Genomic DNA, 15,459 nt, shown 5'->3' with positions numbered 1-15,459 from the left:
ATTAAGTTATATTGAATTACAATATCACACACATCTACTCTGTACAGCATAGGATGGAGCCCTCCTCGGATTCCTGAGAGTCAGGGACAAGAATATTTCGTAAATCCAGGACATATACTACATGTATTATCAGTTTCTGTTGTATTTTTGTCATCGAGAATATTGTGTTATGGCCATTATTGTTACTGTATGTTGGTCATGTTATGAATGTCAGAATAACAAATAGAAGGTACATAAGGAAGCTCCGGAGATTTCATGTTCACCACTGGCCCAACAGACTGCGTGCAGTCACATCTGTAGACAGACAGACACTGCTGGAAGTTCTAAATGATCTGGCAGTTAGTCTTTTCCACATGTAGCACTTTTGTGTGTTAAGATGACTTTGATTGTGGTGGTTTTTAAGAAATTGGCTCGATTATCTCTGAGCTCTGTACCTAATTAATCTATACTGTGAAGCCTCATCCACAACTGCAAACATGGTTTTGTCAATAACAGTGTGACGAGATCACAGAGGGGAATAAAGATGCCATGTGTGAAAGCAGCTTAATAAAATCGACCAAATTATAGTTGTTCATGCTTAATATTTAATGATATTCAGATAGTGTGCCTTGAAATCATATAATAGCCTATTATAATATATAAATATAATTGATGTATATGCTATTATAGATGTATTTATACGGCTATGCTAAATAGAATTTCAATTAATTATATAAAATATTTTTCCCAAATTAAGTCGCAATAGTTTCTGTAAAGATATTAGGCTAACAATTACGGAAGTTGCTAGGATTAGAGGCGTCAATAAAAGTGGGAGGATTTAAGTGATCAATGTTCAAGCTTTGCCTACCTTGTCCAGGTGAAAGCGAGAAGCCCACGCGATCAGCTTTGGCTGTCAAATGCACTTTCTCTTGACTTCCATAGCGCTCCTCCGACACGGCGAGTCGCTTCGGACTGGGGCAGTGCATCTGACCCGAGTGATGAGGGCTCAGGCAAGTCTGAGGTCCAAAACCATCGTTCCCGATGCGTCTCGCACAGATTTCCGATTTGCTGCTGTACATGGAGAGAGTCATCCCCGGGAAGTCTGAGAAAGCTGGGGTTTGACAGTGACTGACCATCTCGATGAGCGCGGAAGACTTCTGCATTGGAATCTCAGGGTACTCGGTGTGCACGCGCTCCTCACATTTACCTGCGTTCGGGGACAAAAACATACCAGGTTTGAGGGCCGAAAACATGCCTTGACCACAGTAAAGTTACGCACCATTGGTCATCTACCTAGGCTACAACATTTATCCGGGTGATGGCAGTGGACAATGCACTGGACCGCAACCCAATCTCTTCGTGATTGCACCTACCTTATCAAACTTGAAGGGGGGGAATCTGAACGGTTTGTGCCCGCATCTCCGTCCAAATGTTATGTAGTTTTCAATGGGATTAATCCTCAGTAGCATCCCCTCCACTCATCCTGAAACAGTATCTGGAGTTTCAAGTCTCAGCATCCAAAACGTGCGTCTTCCCACTGATTGACATCGGATAAGTCCAGTGTGAGTCGGGGTTTTTTCTCTAACGCCTCTCTGGACCAATGGGAGCGCGATGCGAGGATCGGGGAGGATACGGGGATATTGATCGTGGTTCTTATGCCTATTTCGAGTGAGAAAATGTGTCGGGGTGTTCATGTTGACGTTTGAGAGTGCTTGCTGCTAGCTGGACAGGTGCCAAGATAATTAGCCTATAAGTTAACAGCATTTGTGTCACATAGGCCATAGGAACCCAATTTCTAATTTGTTATCACTCAATTAAGTCAGCCTAATAGGCTACTGAAATATAGCCTACGGGAAATGATGGACACAAAACAGCTTTTGGCCAACAATAAAAAGTTTAAAAATCAAATGCATAATTGCCCAGATTTATGGTTGGAAACATAAGCTACTAGATGTTTCTGTCGAAATTGTTATATTTCAAATCTGTGGCGTCATGCGTGACAACACATGGCCACACGAATATTAATCAGTGAGTTTGTTGAGACTAATTGGCCTAATATCTATTTCAAATACAATCTACAGGCTGCTAGAGCAGCCTATGTTTTGTACTTGCAGTCATGTGTTTACCTGCATGTCTTGTAGGCTATGTGGTAGGCTATCTTTAAGTGGTTACAACCTAGTCACATGACCACTTGATGGGTTTTAAATTTGACACATTGCATTTTATACCCTGATGAATACGAGTCGAAGCGCGTTGGTCCAAAATTCAATAAATTATTTTTAAATTATTAATTTAAATATTAAGTGCCTCGGATTCTCTTCAGACGGCCAACCGTGGACAGTCACTGTTGTTTTTAATTCTTTTTCAGCTATTTGCCGCATCCTTGAAGATGATTCCTTCAACTGACCCGATGCAGCACTCCCTATTTTTTGTTCACTGTAGGCTGCTCTTTTTTAATCCGATAGAATAAATCATGTTTAAGTAAATTAGTTTTTTTTCTTTGTGTTAGGCAAATAGTGTATTTATAGCTTAGCCTAACGTATAGGCTACCATTAGCATAACTAACTAACTAGCCTAGCCTGCTATATAATATTGTCATTGTCATTAGCCTACATTAGGCTATTACAATAATAGGCTATTATTAACAGAAATAGAAACAATGCCATTTTGTTTCTGGCTAATTGAAAATGTAGCCTAAATTATTGTGGGAATATGATGGCTATAGCGTTTTATAGGCTAAGATACAATTAATATCTAAAAGTCAATAAATCTTAATGACATCCGTTAAGAAAGCCTAGTAAAAATCCTAAAAGAAAAGAAAAAAATGCATATCCTAATAGGCTACTACACCTTTAAATTAACTAGATAGTCCTACCAAGGACTTTTATAGCCTATCCATTTTGCATAGGAACTGATTAAAAATATTTGACATAGGCTACACTGGACGGTGATAAAGTGGTCAGAAGCCAAATTGATTCAATTCGACGTGTAGTTGACATGTGAAAGTAGTTTATGGATTAATCGTCAGATATCGTGCAGGTAAGTGGCGCCATCTAGTGGGCTCTACGGGATAAGATCCACAGAGGGAGAAGTGTTCGGAAGTGTTCGACAAGTGTTCGGAACATAAAAAAACTAGATGTTTTCAAGGACCGAAGCCACTCGATAGGCCAATGTGGCTACTAATTTCTTTCATTTTTATTTTATTTGATTGACCGAATTGAGCAAGGAACCATATCACAAGAGGAACTCCCGGTAGGCTAAATCTACAAGTATATCACGATGCGATGTGGGACGGACGGGTTAACTTCTGCGCGCTCAGCGACTGCGCTCACGTGAGAGGCATAGCACAAGTGGGCTACTTAGATCACTACAACTAAAATGTGTGTACGGTGTGAACCAGCAACGTGCTCGGCGTTAATACAGTATATTCCACCATATTGGTTTGACCCATCGCACTGTTACTGCGTAATGCCAAAGTCGTCGGGGTGGGAGTGGCAGCTACACTATGCTATATAGCTTGTTTGACTGAGTGACTGGTGCTCTTCTGAAAGACCACGAAGACACGAGACAACATGATTTTAAAGCGGTTGTTTGTTTATTTATCAACGCTGTGTATGGTTTTCTATGTAATCGTACAGACTCTGATCCTCTTAATGCTGAACATCATTTCGCCAAGCCTGACCAAGAAACTGATTTTAAAGATGGACGAGAAGATTGCCATGACCCAAAATCCAAAGTTCAAGTATGAAGACTGGGGACCAACTTTTATGACCTTCACTTTCATCAAAACAGTGATCCGTCACATGTGGCTCTCTCTCGGCCAAGAGGCGTTTGAGGGCTGCACGGCCCCTGACACGCCAGTGATTATGTTAGACCGCCAGAGAACGAGCATTTACAATTTCATGAAAGGTTAGTATTGACGTCCTTCATACATTAGCTTAACATCGTGGCACACGTCTTGAACTGAACTGAACTGAACTGAATGATTATGCGTTTCAACAGACAACAGACCGCTGGTGCTGAGTTTTGGAAGCTGTTCCTGACCCCCGTTTCTGTTCAAACTTGACCAGTTCAAGCAACTGGTCAAGGACTGCAGCGATGTGGCGGACTTCCTTGTGGTTTACATCGCTGAGGCTCATTCAACAGGTGAGTTATATATATATGTAGCCTATGACTCGAGCTGAGTAGGGAGAGTGGGATCAAGTGTAATACGGGGTTAAGTGTAAGACCCCAATTTCATCCAATCAGATTATTATGTTATTCACTCTGTACATACTCACTTAGGTCCACTTCCTGCCTGGACGAAATCAGTTATTTTTTCTTCTTTTTTTAGATGATCAGAATTATGACAAAAAGTCAGTTTTTGATGTAAGAAAGTATATATTTTTATATATATTTTTATATATTTTTATTTTTACTGTTTGTTTTTTTACTTCTGAGTGTTCATGCTTATGAACCTACAATCATATAATTTTGATGCCTATTTTATTAGCTCAGTATGTTATGCAAATCATTGCTGTCTCAGACTAGCAAAAGGAGGTTTTGCCAGGCTGACAGCGGTCTTAGTATAACTCGAAATGAGTTACAGTATAACTTGAGGTGAGTTAGTATAACTCGAAATGAGTTACAGTACAACTCAAGGTCAGTTAGTGTCACTCCAGGTGAGTTAAAGGATAACATGCCTACGAGCGCAGCATAGCCATTCCAATACTCATGTGTTATCACTTAATTGTTACAGTATATAGTTGGTGTTTTATTGGAGTTCTGAGTTGTGTAGTAGGCCTACTTAAACATTTTAAAATACATTGTAATAGCATTTTCTCAGGTTTGCAGGTAGCCTATACAGTAAGCTACAGTATGTATGGTCTTGTTCTTCTTCTTCTTAGATGGTTGGGCTTTTGGCAACAATGTTGACATCAAGAAGCACCAGAGCCTGGAGGACAGACTGGCGGCAGCTCGGCTGCTGGCCCAGGAGGACCCACTGTGCCCCATCGTAGTGGACGACATGGCCGACACCACAACCTGTAAATACGGGGCTCTGCCCGAGAGGCTGTATGTCCTCCAGGCAGGGAAGGTTGTTTATAAGGTAATGAAGGGTTACCCCCAAAATAGTGTCGCTCTTATATTGAACAGATTTAAGAATGACTCAATTTGCAATGAGATCCAGGTTAAAGGACCTCTCAGACTTAATTAGTTGTTACATGAGCCTAACTCAACTGTAGGATGAAGGTTTTGTGGGGGCCTGTGTATGTTTATCCTCTAATGAAAAAAGAGACCGGCACTCATGGTAGGCTATATTACATTGCCATTTAATGGGCAGATAGAAAGAACGTTTCCTTAGCCTACCATGAGTGCCGGCCTCTTTTTTCATTTGAACTCTACCTACGGGGCACCTGGATGATGCTACTAATCCAGGAGCTGTGTGCTCTACCTCTTTTTCTAGGTTTATCCTCTACCGTGTGATTTTTACAGAGAGGAGATTCTGGAGATGTAGTTGTTGCCGACTGTACCCTTTACACGTGTTTGACCACTGGCCATCTGTCCCTCTCCCCAGGGTGCCAGGGGACCAAGGGGCTACGATCCTGAGGAGGTCCGCACGTTCCTGCAGAAGATGGAGTAGACGATGGCTTGTCACTCATTTTGCTTTCTAAGGCTCGGTTGCCATGGTGTGCTGGTGTGTAATCAGACTCTCTGGGATGCCTGTTCGTCAGGAGGAGTTTGGACATTCTCCATGTTTATTAGTGACGGGTACAGATCAAACCTTTGGCCTCTGTAACCAGATGTAGAGACGTGGAGATGTTTGAATCCAGGACATGTAGCCATCATACTGCAGGTCAGACCAGAGATCTTTGGGGAGGGAGGTGGAGTGGTATCATGTTATCATGAAGGCATTTCAAGTTATGAAGCCATTGTAAAAGCTTTATTGTAAATTTTTTGGGGGTTCCTTTGTCTTATCAATATAGTAACTCTTTGTGATAATTGTGGTGATTGTTGTGCCTTCTGTCAATAACTGATATAAATGCCTCTGAAAACATTTGCATTACATTTCTTTGTACATGGTGATAAAAGTCTCTGACTATTAAAATTTGATTAATCAAAAGTAGTCTACAGTATGTGCTGCATTGTTTGTGAGCATGTGTCATGTTTTTCTATGATAATCTATGCATGATATATTTTGCGCGTAATAAGGAATGAGCAGATATTGTACTGTAATGTTTATAAGCAGATATTGTACTGTAATGCTAATAAGCAGACACTGAACTGTAATGTGTATAAGCAGACATTTTACTGTAATGCTAATAAGCAGACAGGAACCAGCTCAGTGGCCTTGTGGTTAGAGTGTCGGCCCTGAGACTGGGAGGTCGGGAGTTCGAGCCCTGGCCGAGTCATACAGGTATGACCAAAGACCCATTGCCTCCCTGCTTGGCACTCAGCATCAAGGGTTGGAATTGGGGGGCTACATCACCAAATGATTCCCGAGCTGCTCACCGCTCCCCCAGGGGATGGATCAAATGCGGAGAACAAATTTCACACTCAGGTATGTGACAATCATTGTGACTTCAACATTGAACTGTAATGTTAATAAGCAGACATTGAACTGTGATGTTTATAAGCTGACATTGAACTGTAATGTTTATAAGCAGACATGGAACTGTAATGTTTATAAGCAGACATTGAACTGTAATGTTTATAAGCAGACATTGTACTGTAATGTTAATAAGAAGACATTGAACTGTAATGTTAATAAGCAGACATTGAACTGTAATGTTTATAGGCAGACATTGTACTGCATATGAATACTTTCTCATCTAACTCAAGTAAAATGGAATAGTCGGTCCTGTTTTACATACCATACGCTCATGAATGTTTTAATTAATTCCTTAATTACTCACAAATAGTCTATATATGGATCATCAAACTTTTCTAATCCCTGAAAGTGGCTGATGGGACCATAGATATTAGAACAGTTTATCTTAATGGATGGGATGAGGTTTTTCTCATATTCCACAAAGTTTCACTCATTTCTTTACTTTAACAATGGATTATGTCAACGGCCCATAAAAAAAAAAAAACAGTAGTAATGTTGGCCCTGGCATGCCCGTGTTAGAAGACAGATTGACGATCTTATAGTCTACATGTACTCGTAAAGATAGCTTCCGCTTTATAAGACTAGAATACACGGGTAAAAAAAGCACAATGCAAATGAGGCCATAACTCAAATCCAATAGACTTCAAAAGCGATGCGTCATAACTCAAAGTTAATATGTCACTTACTAGGATACAGAGAGCAAAACAGTTCTGTGTTGCTACAACTTGTAAGGGGCCGAGCCAGCTGGTCTTGGCCCGGCCACATCCTGTCAGGAACAACCCCCAACCTCACTCTCTGAGCCGCTCAGCGCAGGCCTGATTCCCATCGTGAAACCGGAGCTGACACACTGTGTTAGTGGCACTGTGGTTAGAGTGAGCCTCTGGCTCAATTCCAATCTGAAAACTACTCTGCTTCCCCGTGTCCTTATCACTTTCCTTACAATCTGACATGGAGGTGGTTGTGCGTCTAACCCACTAGTGCGACCGGCAATGTGCATCTATTTGCTGAAATTTCAGATCTGAACACGAGTGGAGAATTATATAAGCAGATTTTTGGATTGGAACTCAGCCCAAGGTTGACCTGCCAGTGGGATTGATTAGGCTTTGCCAGTGAGCAGAGTGCATGGAGAGCCTTGCGTTGGTTTGTGTTGAAATACAGTATCAATGACAGGGGCTTGGCGTGAGCCACAATGTCAGGTGTGCTGAGTAGCATAGGCAACCTACAGAGGACTGCAGCTCAGGAGATGTGGGAGGGACTCCACTATGGTTGTACCCATATGACCAGTGGCTCTGTGTTCACATCAACACAGCAGACCCTGCCTGACACAGGTAAAACATCTTTCAATCAACTACATTTTACCTCAAGCTATAGGCTCAGTTTTTTCAGTTGAATTGCACCATTTGAATCATTAGATCAGATATAGTCTTGCGTTAATAAAGGGATAAAGGGATACAATGTAAGGTAAGGATACAGTATGTGAAAACCTTATTGTATGTTGTCCCTTACTGGATTTGCAGAATGAAAAGTAAAACCATGAGTTTTGGACTTTCTTACTCCTGTTTAGCTATGGACAGATCCAAGACTACGGTGACTTCTTCTGTAAGAGAGGATCAGGAGAAGAGCAATACAGCCATGAAAGAGGTCTAAACATATGTGTGTGTGTGTGTGTGTGTGTGTGTGCATGCATGTGTGTGTGCACCCATGCTTGTGTGTGTGCATGCATTTGTGTGTGTCCACATAAAGAAGCTGATCATAGTAAAATGGATGTGTTCTTAGTGAAGGTCTTATTCAGTCCTTGGGTGTGGTGAGGATTGTGGTGAGGACATACTGTCTGTGTGTCCAGGTGTCTGTGGGAGCCCCTGCTTTGCCCCGTCGCATGTCCAGGCCGGCACACAGCCAGACTCACGGCCACAGTCAGGCCCAAGGCCCGGGGCTCATCAGCCTGAGGGGCCTCCTGACAGCCCACAAGTTCTCCAAGGGACTCCGGGTGAGGACACAATATCACACAAGTGCACTGTGAACCTGTGGTCCCCCACCCATGATGCATGTTGTTAGCGTGTATGAGGAGTGGGCTTCTCTAGTTTACATTTATCTATAGAGTTGGCTAGGCTAATCATATTTTTTGTTTGGTCTAAAATGTAAGAATGTATTTGAAAGTAAGTAGTGATTTAAAATATCAGTGATTAAAATGGTTATTATAAAAATAACCTCAAGTGATTTTAACTTTCTGTAGGACAAAAATACGTAGGCCTAATGAAAATGACAATGCTTTTAAAAAAAGAAAAAAAAAAAGCCTGCAATAATATGGTATGATAATCTATTTTTCATTTAAAGGGGTAGTTCAGAATTTTGGACAGAGCCTCATTTACGACATATCCATAATGTTATTGATTGATGGTAAGCATGTAACGGTATAAAAAACTCACGGTACAGTAATATCACGGTATCAAGGTCCACGGTAGGGTATATCACGGTATTAGACACAGTTTTAAAACACAAAATTTAAAGAGGAAGAAGATTTGTACTTTGGAAAAAACACCATAGCATTTATTAAACACATTTCTGATGTGTACAGTTTTTTTCTTTTAATTTAAAGTGCTTCTGCTTTCCTTACAATCACGGATCAACGATGATCCGTTGCACCACTATTCAGTAGTGATAGAGGAGGTCTGTGGGTATAGACGGTGTGTTGAGCAGTGATAGAGGTCTGTGGGTATAGACGGTGTGTTGAGCAGTGATAGAGGTCTGTGGGTATAGACGGTGTGTTGAGCAGTGATAGAGGTCTGTGGGTATAGACGGTGTGTTGAGCAGTGATAGAGGTCTGTGGGTATAGATGGTGTGTTGAGCAGTAATAGAGGAGGTCTGTGGGTATAGATGGTGTGTTGAGCAGTGATAGAGGAGGTCTGTGGGTATAGATGGTGTGTTGAGCAGTGATAGAGGAGGTCTGTGGGTATAGATGGTGTGTTGAGCAGTGATAGAGGGGGTCTGTGGGTATAGATTGTGTGTTGAGCAGTGATAGAGGAGGTCTGTGGGTATAGATGGTGTGTTGAGCAGTGATAGAGGAGGTCTGTGGGTATAGATGGTGTGTTGAGCAGTGATAGAGGAGGTCTGTGGGTATAGATGGTGTGTTGAGCAGTGAGAAGAAGAGGGAAATAGGCTGAGCAAAGAGCCCAGGTCTGATCTCTGATGCTGCGCTTCTACGGCAGGAGACTGGATGAAAGAAGTGACGGGTCTAAAAAAAAAATAAATAAATAATAATAATAATGAAAAAAACGACAGAAGAGGAAGAGAAAGAAGAGATGAGGAAGGAGAGAATGGAAAGAAACGATGGGAGGACAAGAGGGCCCCCCCCTTGGGGTGCAGATCTAGGCTAGATGGTTCTGACATCTAGTTACAGAAAATCTCTCTATGGTTCGCACGTGGTCCGCGGATAGGTTTATAAAAAATAATAAAACAAAAAAGGATGTAGGCGACGTGGTCACGTAGGGCGCATGTTCCATCCACACTAGTCAGGCGCTGCCAGCGGTAGACATGGCTAGCAGAGGAGCTGAAGAGCTTGAAAAACCTCCTTCTCAACAACCACTCATCACCACGCCATTTAAGCAGCCCTTAGCTAAAGAATCCGACCGGGCTAAAGCTATTACAAAAGGTATTATTGGAGTGTTTATAGCTGCAGACATGAGGCCATATTCCGTTGTGCAAAACGAGGGGTTTAAACATATGCTGGATGTGCTTGAGCCACGTTACGGATCCCGTCGCACACCCACTTTGCTGAGAAGATCGTGCCAAATCTTTATGAGCAGGAAAAGGCAAAAGTTGTCAGTGAATTATCCCAGGCATCCTCTGTTGCGCTCACAGACGGGTGGACCTCCAGGGCAACGGAAAGCTACGTGACTAGTGTGGATTGAACATGCGCACAACGTGACCAGTTGCTGGTTAGCTATGAGAGGCACGATCCTAGCCAACCGTTGCATCCCCCCAACCCGCAACGGAGGGTTATCAGCTGGGCTGGGACTCCGCCTCTCATCGCTAACCAGCAACTGAGCCAATTGAGCTAAAGGTGGTTAGCTAGCTCGATCGTAAATTACTCAAACAGAATAAATACGACACGATAAGCACACCGATGCCAATAGTTAGCTAGATATAACTAAGACATCTGACCAGTCCAGAACAATGAGTTTAGCCTACGGTTTTACCAGTCCCAAGGTTACCGCGTGACCAAAAAATACTGCAGTTACCGTAATACCGCGGTTACCGTTACATGCTTAATTGATGGAGAACATTTTCAGCTGATTCCATGCCGTCTCTCCTTCGGGCGTTAGCGGCATGCTAATGCTAGTGCAATTGAACCAAAATGGCTAGCATTCAAAGAAAACTCACTTATAAGCACTACAAACAATTAAGGATCGCCATATAAACTAAAGTCCTCATCAAAGTCAGACATATCCCTCTCAAAGATGGTCATTGCAACTTATATTGATAGTAAGAGAATAGTCCACACTTCTGTTCCTTGTTGTTGTGAAGACAATAGTGCCGGCTAGTTACGTATCACTCCGCCTCCCTATTTACAGAGAAGGCCATATAGATCAGAACAAACGAATGGGTTCAATAATAGTTGGACTTCAAAAATGACAGTATAAAAACTCAAATGAGCCCCCGGCAGACTGTCCTGTGAACTGTGGAGGGTTAAGTGTGTTTTGTTTGAATGCTAGCCATTTCCACTGCATTACGCTAACATTAGCATGCCTCCAACACCAGAACGAGAAACAGCATGGAATCAGCTGAAAATATTCTCCATCAACATTATGGGCAAGCCTCTATGTCCTTCTTAACTACCCCGTTAAAATGTGTCCAAAACACAATTAGTTTGGGCAGGTCTATGCCTCTGTCTGCTGTCTGTATAGTGTTACTAGGATATGCATGCAGCTCAATGCTGCATTGTACAGAGTGTAAGAAGAAGTGCCAAAACACTAGCCTGAGTCCAGACATTCGAATCCGCCCACTCCACTATCGAGTTAACATTCAGTCTGATATGAGACTAACTAAACACCTCAAGCTCTGAACTCTGTGGATATAGAAAGTAGACGGCCTCTTGGGCAGAATAGATACTGAGACACCAAGCAATCGTTTTTTTGATGTACAAAGCAAAATATACTTGGCAATGGGAAAAATGAATGAGACCGCCCCCTAGTGGTGGGCTCTGGTACATGTGTGCCCAACGCACCTACAGTACATAGATGCATGAGTGTTTATACAGTGACACATTGTTTAATTATTGCCCTGCCCCCTCAAACTGATACTTTTAATTGATACAATAGTACCGTAGTTTGAGGTCTAATTTGAGGGTGTTTTTCATCCATACCGGGTAAACCATTTAGAAATGACAGCTCTTTCTGTACAACCACCCCTATTTGAGGGTGCAAAAAGGCTTCCAAGCTGTTTGAATCGGGTAGGTGTATGAATGAATTAATGAATTAATAATTAGAATAATAATTATCACAACTTGTGATATTCTCACTATTTCTTTCTTTCTTTATTTATTATTATTCTCCCCAGTTTTTGTCTCCTTAACTACTTCTTCATACTTTGTGCTAGAAACTTCATTCAAACTTTATAATGTTCATAATGTTAAGCCCTTTAACAGATCCATTCCGATTTTTGATATTTTTTTATAGTTTTTGAGAAATTTAACTTTTAAAACTATTTTTTGTCCTATTGAAACTGCTTGAAACTGCTTTTGGAATGTTCAGAAACTTTATGTTTTTAGAGTGGTGGCAGCAGTTGCTTTGAAAATATTCAATAGGCACTCCTACAGTTTTGACAGCTCACACACATATTATACATCAAAACATTCACACAACTGTTCGTGATTCGTACAATGTAAGTATCTAAGCTGTGTGACTTAGTTTTCACGGTATGACGATTTGTTCGGCAACTGCGCTCCCCATTGAAACATATGGTGCCGCACTAACTTCTGAGCTGCTAATTTTGCATTTTTACCCTTTTTCTAACTTGTCACCATGTCTACAGTTTTAACAGCTCATACACATATTATACATCAAAACGTTCACACAACTGTGCTGATTCGTACAATGTAAGTATCCAAGCTGTGTGACTTACCATTTTTGAGGTATGACAATTTGTTCCGCATCTGCGCTCCCTATTGAAACATATGGTGCCGCACTAACTTTTGAGCTGCTAATTTTGCATTTTTACCCTTTTTCTAACTAGTCGCAATGCCTACAGTGTTTAAGCTATACGGACATATTATACATAAATGTTCTGCAAGTTCTCAGGATTCCTATGGTATCAATATATAAGCTGTAACATTTATAGTTTTTGCGATAGAGCTGTCTGAAGTGGACCATGTCTAGGATCAGAGTGTCAGTTGGGATTAAAGTGGTGGCAGCTGTTGCTTTTTTTGAATTTGTGTGCATGTGCAGCCTCTCTTAAAGGTACAGACACCCTATTATAACTAATGTGGTAGCACAGGACTCAGCCAAAGTGGAATAGAGACACATGATCTTCACTGGTGGGGGCCGGTGGGTAGCCCAGCGAGGAGTACACCGTCCCTGACTGGCTATGACCAAAAGGGGCGGAGCCTCTCCCCCACGCCACTATTCACGCCACAGAACCCACTTTTCAGCCCCTGAGTGGGCTACAGACACACAGTCTTCAATGGTGGATGCATGGAAATTGCCCGGAGGTCACTGTACTGCCCCCGACTAGCTGTGACCCAAGGGGGCGGAGCCTAACCAGCACGCCACTATCCACGCCACGGGCCCCACAACTCAGCCCCTGAGTGGGTTAGAGACACACGGTCTTCACCGGTGGAGTCAGGTAGGTGGCCCAGAGAGGGGTACACTGTCCCCGACTGGCTGTGACCCAAGGGGGCGGAGCCTAACCACCACGCCACTATCCACACCACGGGCCCCACAACTCAGCCCCTGAGTGGGCTAGAGACACATGGTCTTCACCGGTGTGGGCGGGTAGGTGGCCCAGAGAGGGGTACACTGTCCCCGACCAGCTCTGACCTGAGGGGGCGGAGTCTCGTCACCACACCACGGACCCCACAATTCAGCCCGAGTGGGCTAGAGCATACGGTCATCGCCGGTGGGTGCATGGAGATTGCCCAGTCCGTAGTAGTTCTAGCAGTAGCTGTTAGATACAGCTGCAGCAGCTAGCCCACCTCACATTTTCTCCAGGAAATGTACTTTCTAATTTTATTTGTGTCCGGCCGTCACAATCCCTTACGGAATTATTGACACATTTTAAGAAATATAACCTAATAAGGTCATGCTGACACAAAAAATAAAAAGTGCATGAGATCAAACAAGAAGATCAAAGATAAATAAATAAATTACAAATGTAAACACATTACAGAACAAAGGAAAACAAATGGAACAAAGACAAACAAATAGATCAACCAACAACAAACGTTGAATAGCCTACGTAACAAGTTGGAAGCGGTTGGGCAAAGAAAATGAAAATGTGTATTTGTTTTTGTTGCATTAGACCCATGTATTAGCTTGCATGTGAGAGCTGTCAATATCTAATTTTAATTCAAGGTTTTGTATTTGTCGTGACCTAGCCAAACATTAGGCACACCAAAATGCTTTGTTACCTGAATGTTTTGATCGATCATTAGAAAAGAGAAAAATACTGGTGAACTAATCAATAGCAAGGGAAGATCCACCGACCGGCCACTATATCCTAGTGGATGAAGAATTGTCTAATTTGTGAAGAAAAACAATCAACCATAGAGCTGACATTCCGTAGGATAGCCTACTTTAACAGCGAAGTCATGTGTCATTTTAAATCCAAATAGAAAGAAAATAAACAAAAGTGTGTCACTGCTCAAATACATTTGGAGGGGCACTGTGTGTGATGGTGAGGAGATATTGCCTGTTGTCAGGGAGTCTCCTTCTGTGTCCTTAGGAACGCGCAGCGCTGAAACACGCGGCAAGGAAGGCGCCAGTGAGAAAACCGACTGCTATAATCTATGAACAGGTCGGAAAGACCCCCCCACACACACACACACAATCCCCTGAGCACCTTTTTCACACAGGAATGAGCAATGGCTTTGTTTCTGTATCCTCCTGCCCAGGTCCCCGCAGGCTCAGCCCGGCCCGCAGAGCACTTCCCCTGCGCCGCTGTGTCTCGCCTGCTCCACGACTTCCTTTCAACACGTCTGGAGGGCCTGCGCTACAGCGCCCCCTGCAGTGGAACACTGGTTAAGGTGTTGAGTGATGAGGTGAGGGGTCTGGTGAGGACGGTTTGTCCTTCCCGCTACAGGCTGGTGTGTCTGGTGGCTCTGGGGCAGCTGGGACCCGAGGGGAAGCAGGGAGGCGGGGGGCTTCTGGTGGCTAGTCGCTGTCTATGGGACCACAACACCGACACCTGCGTTTCACACACCTACCGGAACCAGGAGCTGTTCTGCACCGTTGATGTGTTTGCTGTTTATTGTGAGTGAACAAAGGCCTTAGGAAGACTACCAATAAAATAGGAATTATTAAGAGACATATCACAAGGTGACAACCATAGATTCCTAATGTATTAATCATTTGAAAAAGAACTGAAATTAGACTATGTGAATGTCGTGTCATGCATTTCCTAAGCACTTATTGTATTTTATTGTATTGCACTTAATTTCAGATTGCTATTCTTGCACTTTGCCTTCAGCACTAGATTATGCTCTTACTTGTGAGTTCTGGCAAGTAGTAGTACATTGGCTTTTCCTACGTTAAATGCAATTATTGTTAGTCACTTTGGATAAAAGCATCTGCTAAATGACTAATGTAATGTAAAATGCATTTTGAATAAACTGTTAGTTGAGATACCAGTGTTTTTTCACAAGGAACTTTCCTTGCCATCATAAACTTGAGGTAGCA

The 15,459-nt window shown here is 42.6% G+C and overlaps 2 protein-coding genes across 2 annotated transcripts; both read left to right on the top strand.

The window, feature by feature from the left end:
- The first annotated feature begins 3,464 nt into the window (after positions 1–3,464).
- dio1 (iodothyronine deiodinase 1) lies at positions 3,465–6,064 on the top strand. The gene is made up of 4 exons (XM_084436455.1): positions 3,465–3,888; positions 3,982–4,125; positions 4,866–5,065; positions 5,534–6,064. The coding sequence occupies exons 1-4, from the start codon at positions 3,552–3,554 to the stop codon at positions 5,597–5,599; spliced, it is 747 nt and encodes a 248-aa protein (XP_084292581.1). The 5' UTR covers positions 3,465–3,551; the 3' UTR covers positions 5,600–6,064.
- Positions 6,065–7,757: 1,693 nt separating this feature from the next.
- On the top strand, positions 7,758–15,041 carry LOC311307315 (dynein light chain Tctex-type 5-B-like; the record flags this gene model as incomplete). Its single annotated transcript, XM_084436110.1, has 3 exons — positions 7,758–7,813; positions 8,453–8,555; positions 14,676–15,041. 3 exons carry the CDS (start codon positions 7,758–7,760, stop codon positions 15,039–15,041), a joined length of 525 nt encoding a protein of 174 aa, XP_084292236.1.
- Between the last annotated feature and the right edge of the window lie 418 nt (positions 15,042–15,459).

The sequence above is a fragment of the Borostomias antarcticus genome, assembly GCF_949987555.1.
Source record: "Borostomias antarcticus genome assembly, chromosome: 3".
Lineage (NCBI taxonomy): Eukaryota > Metazoa > Chordata > Actinopteri > Stomiiformes > Stomiidae > Borostomias > Borostomias antarcticus.
This window is presented reverse-complemented; position numbering and strand designations above follow the sequence as displayed.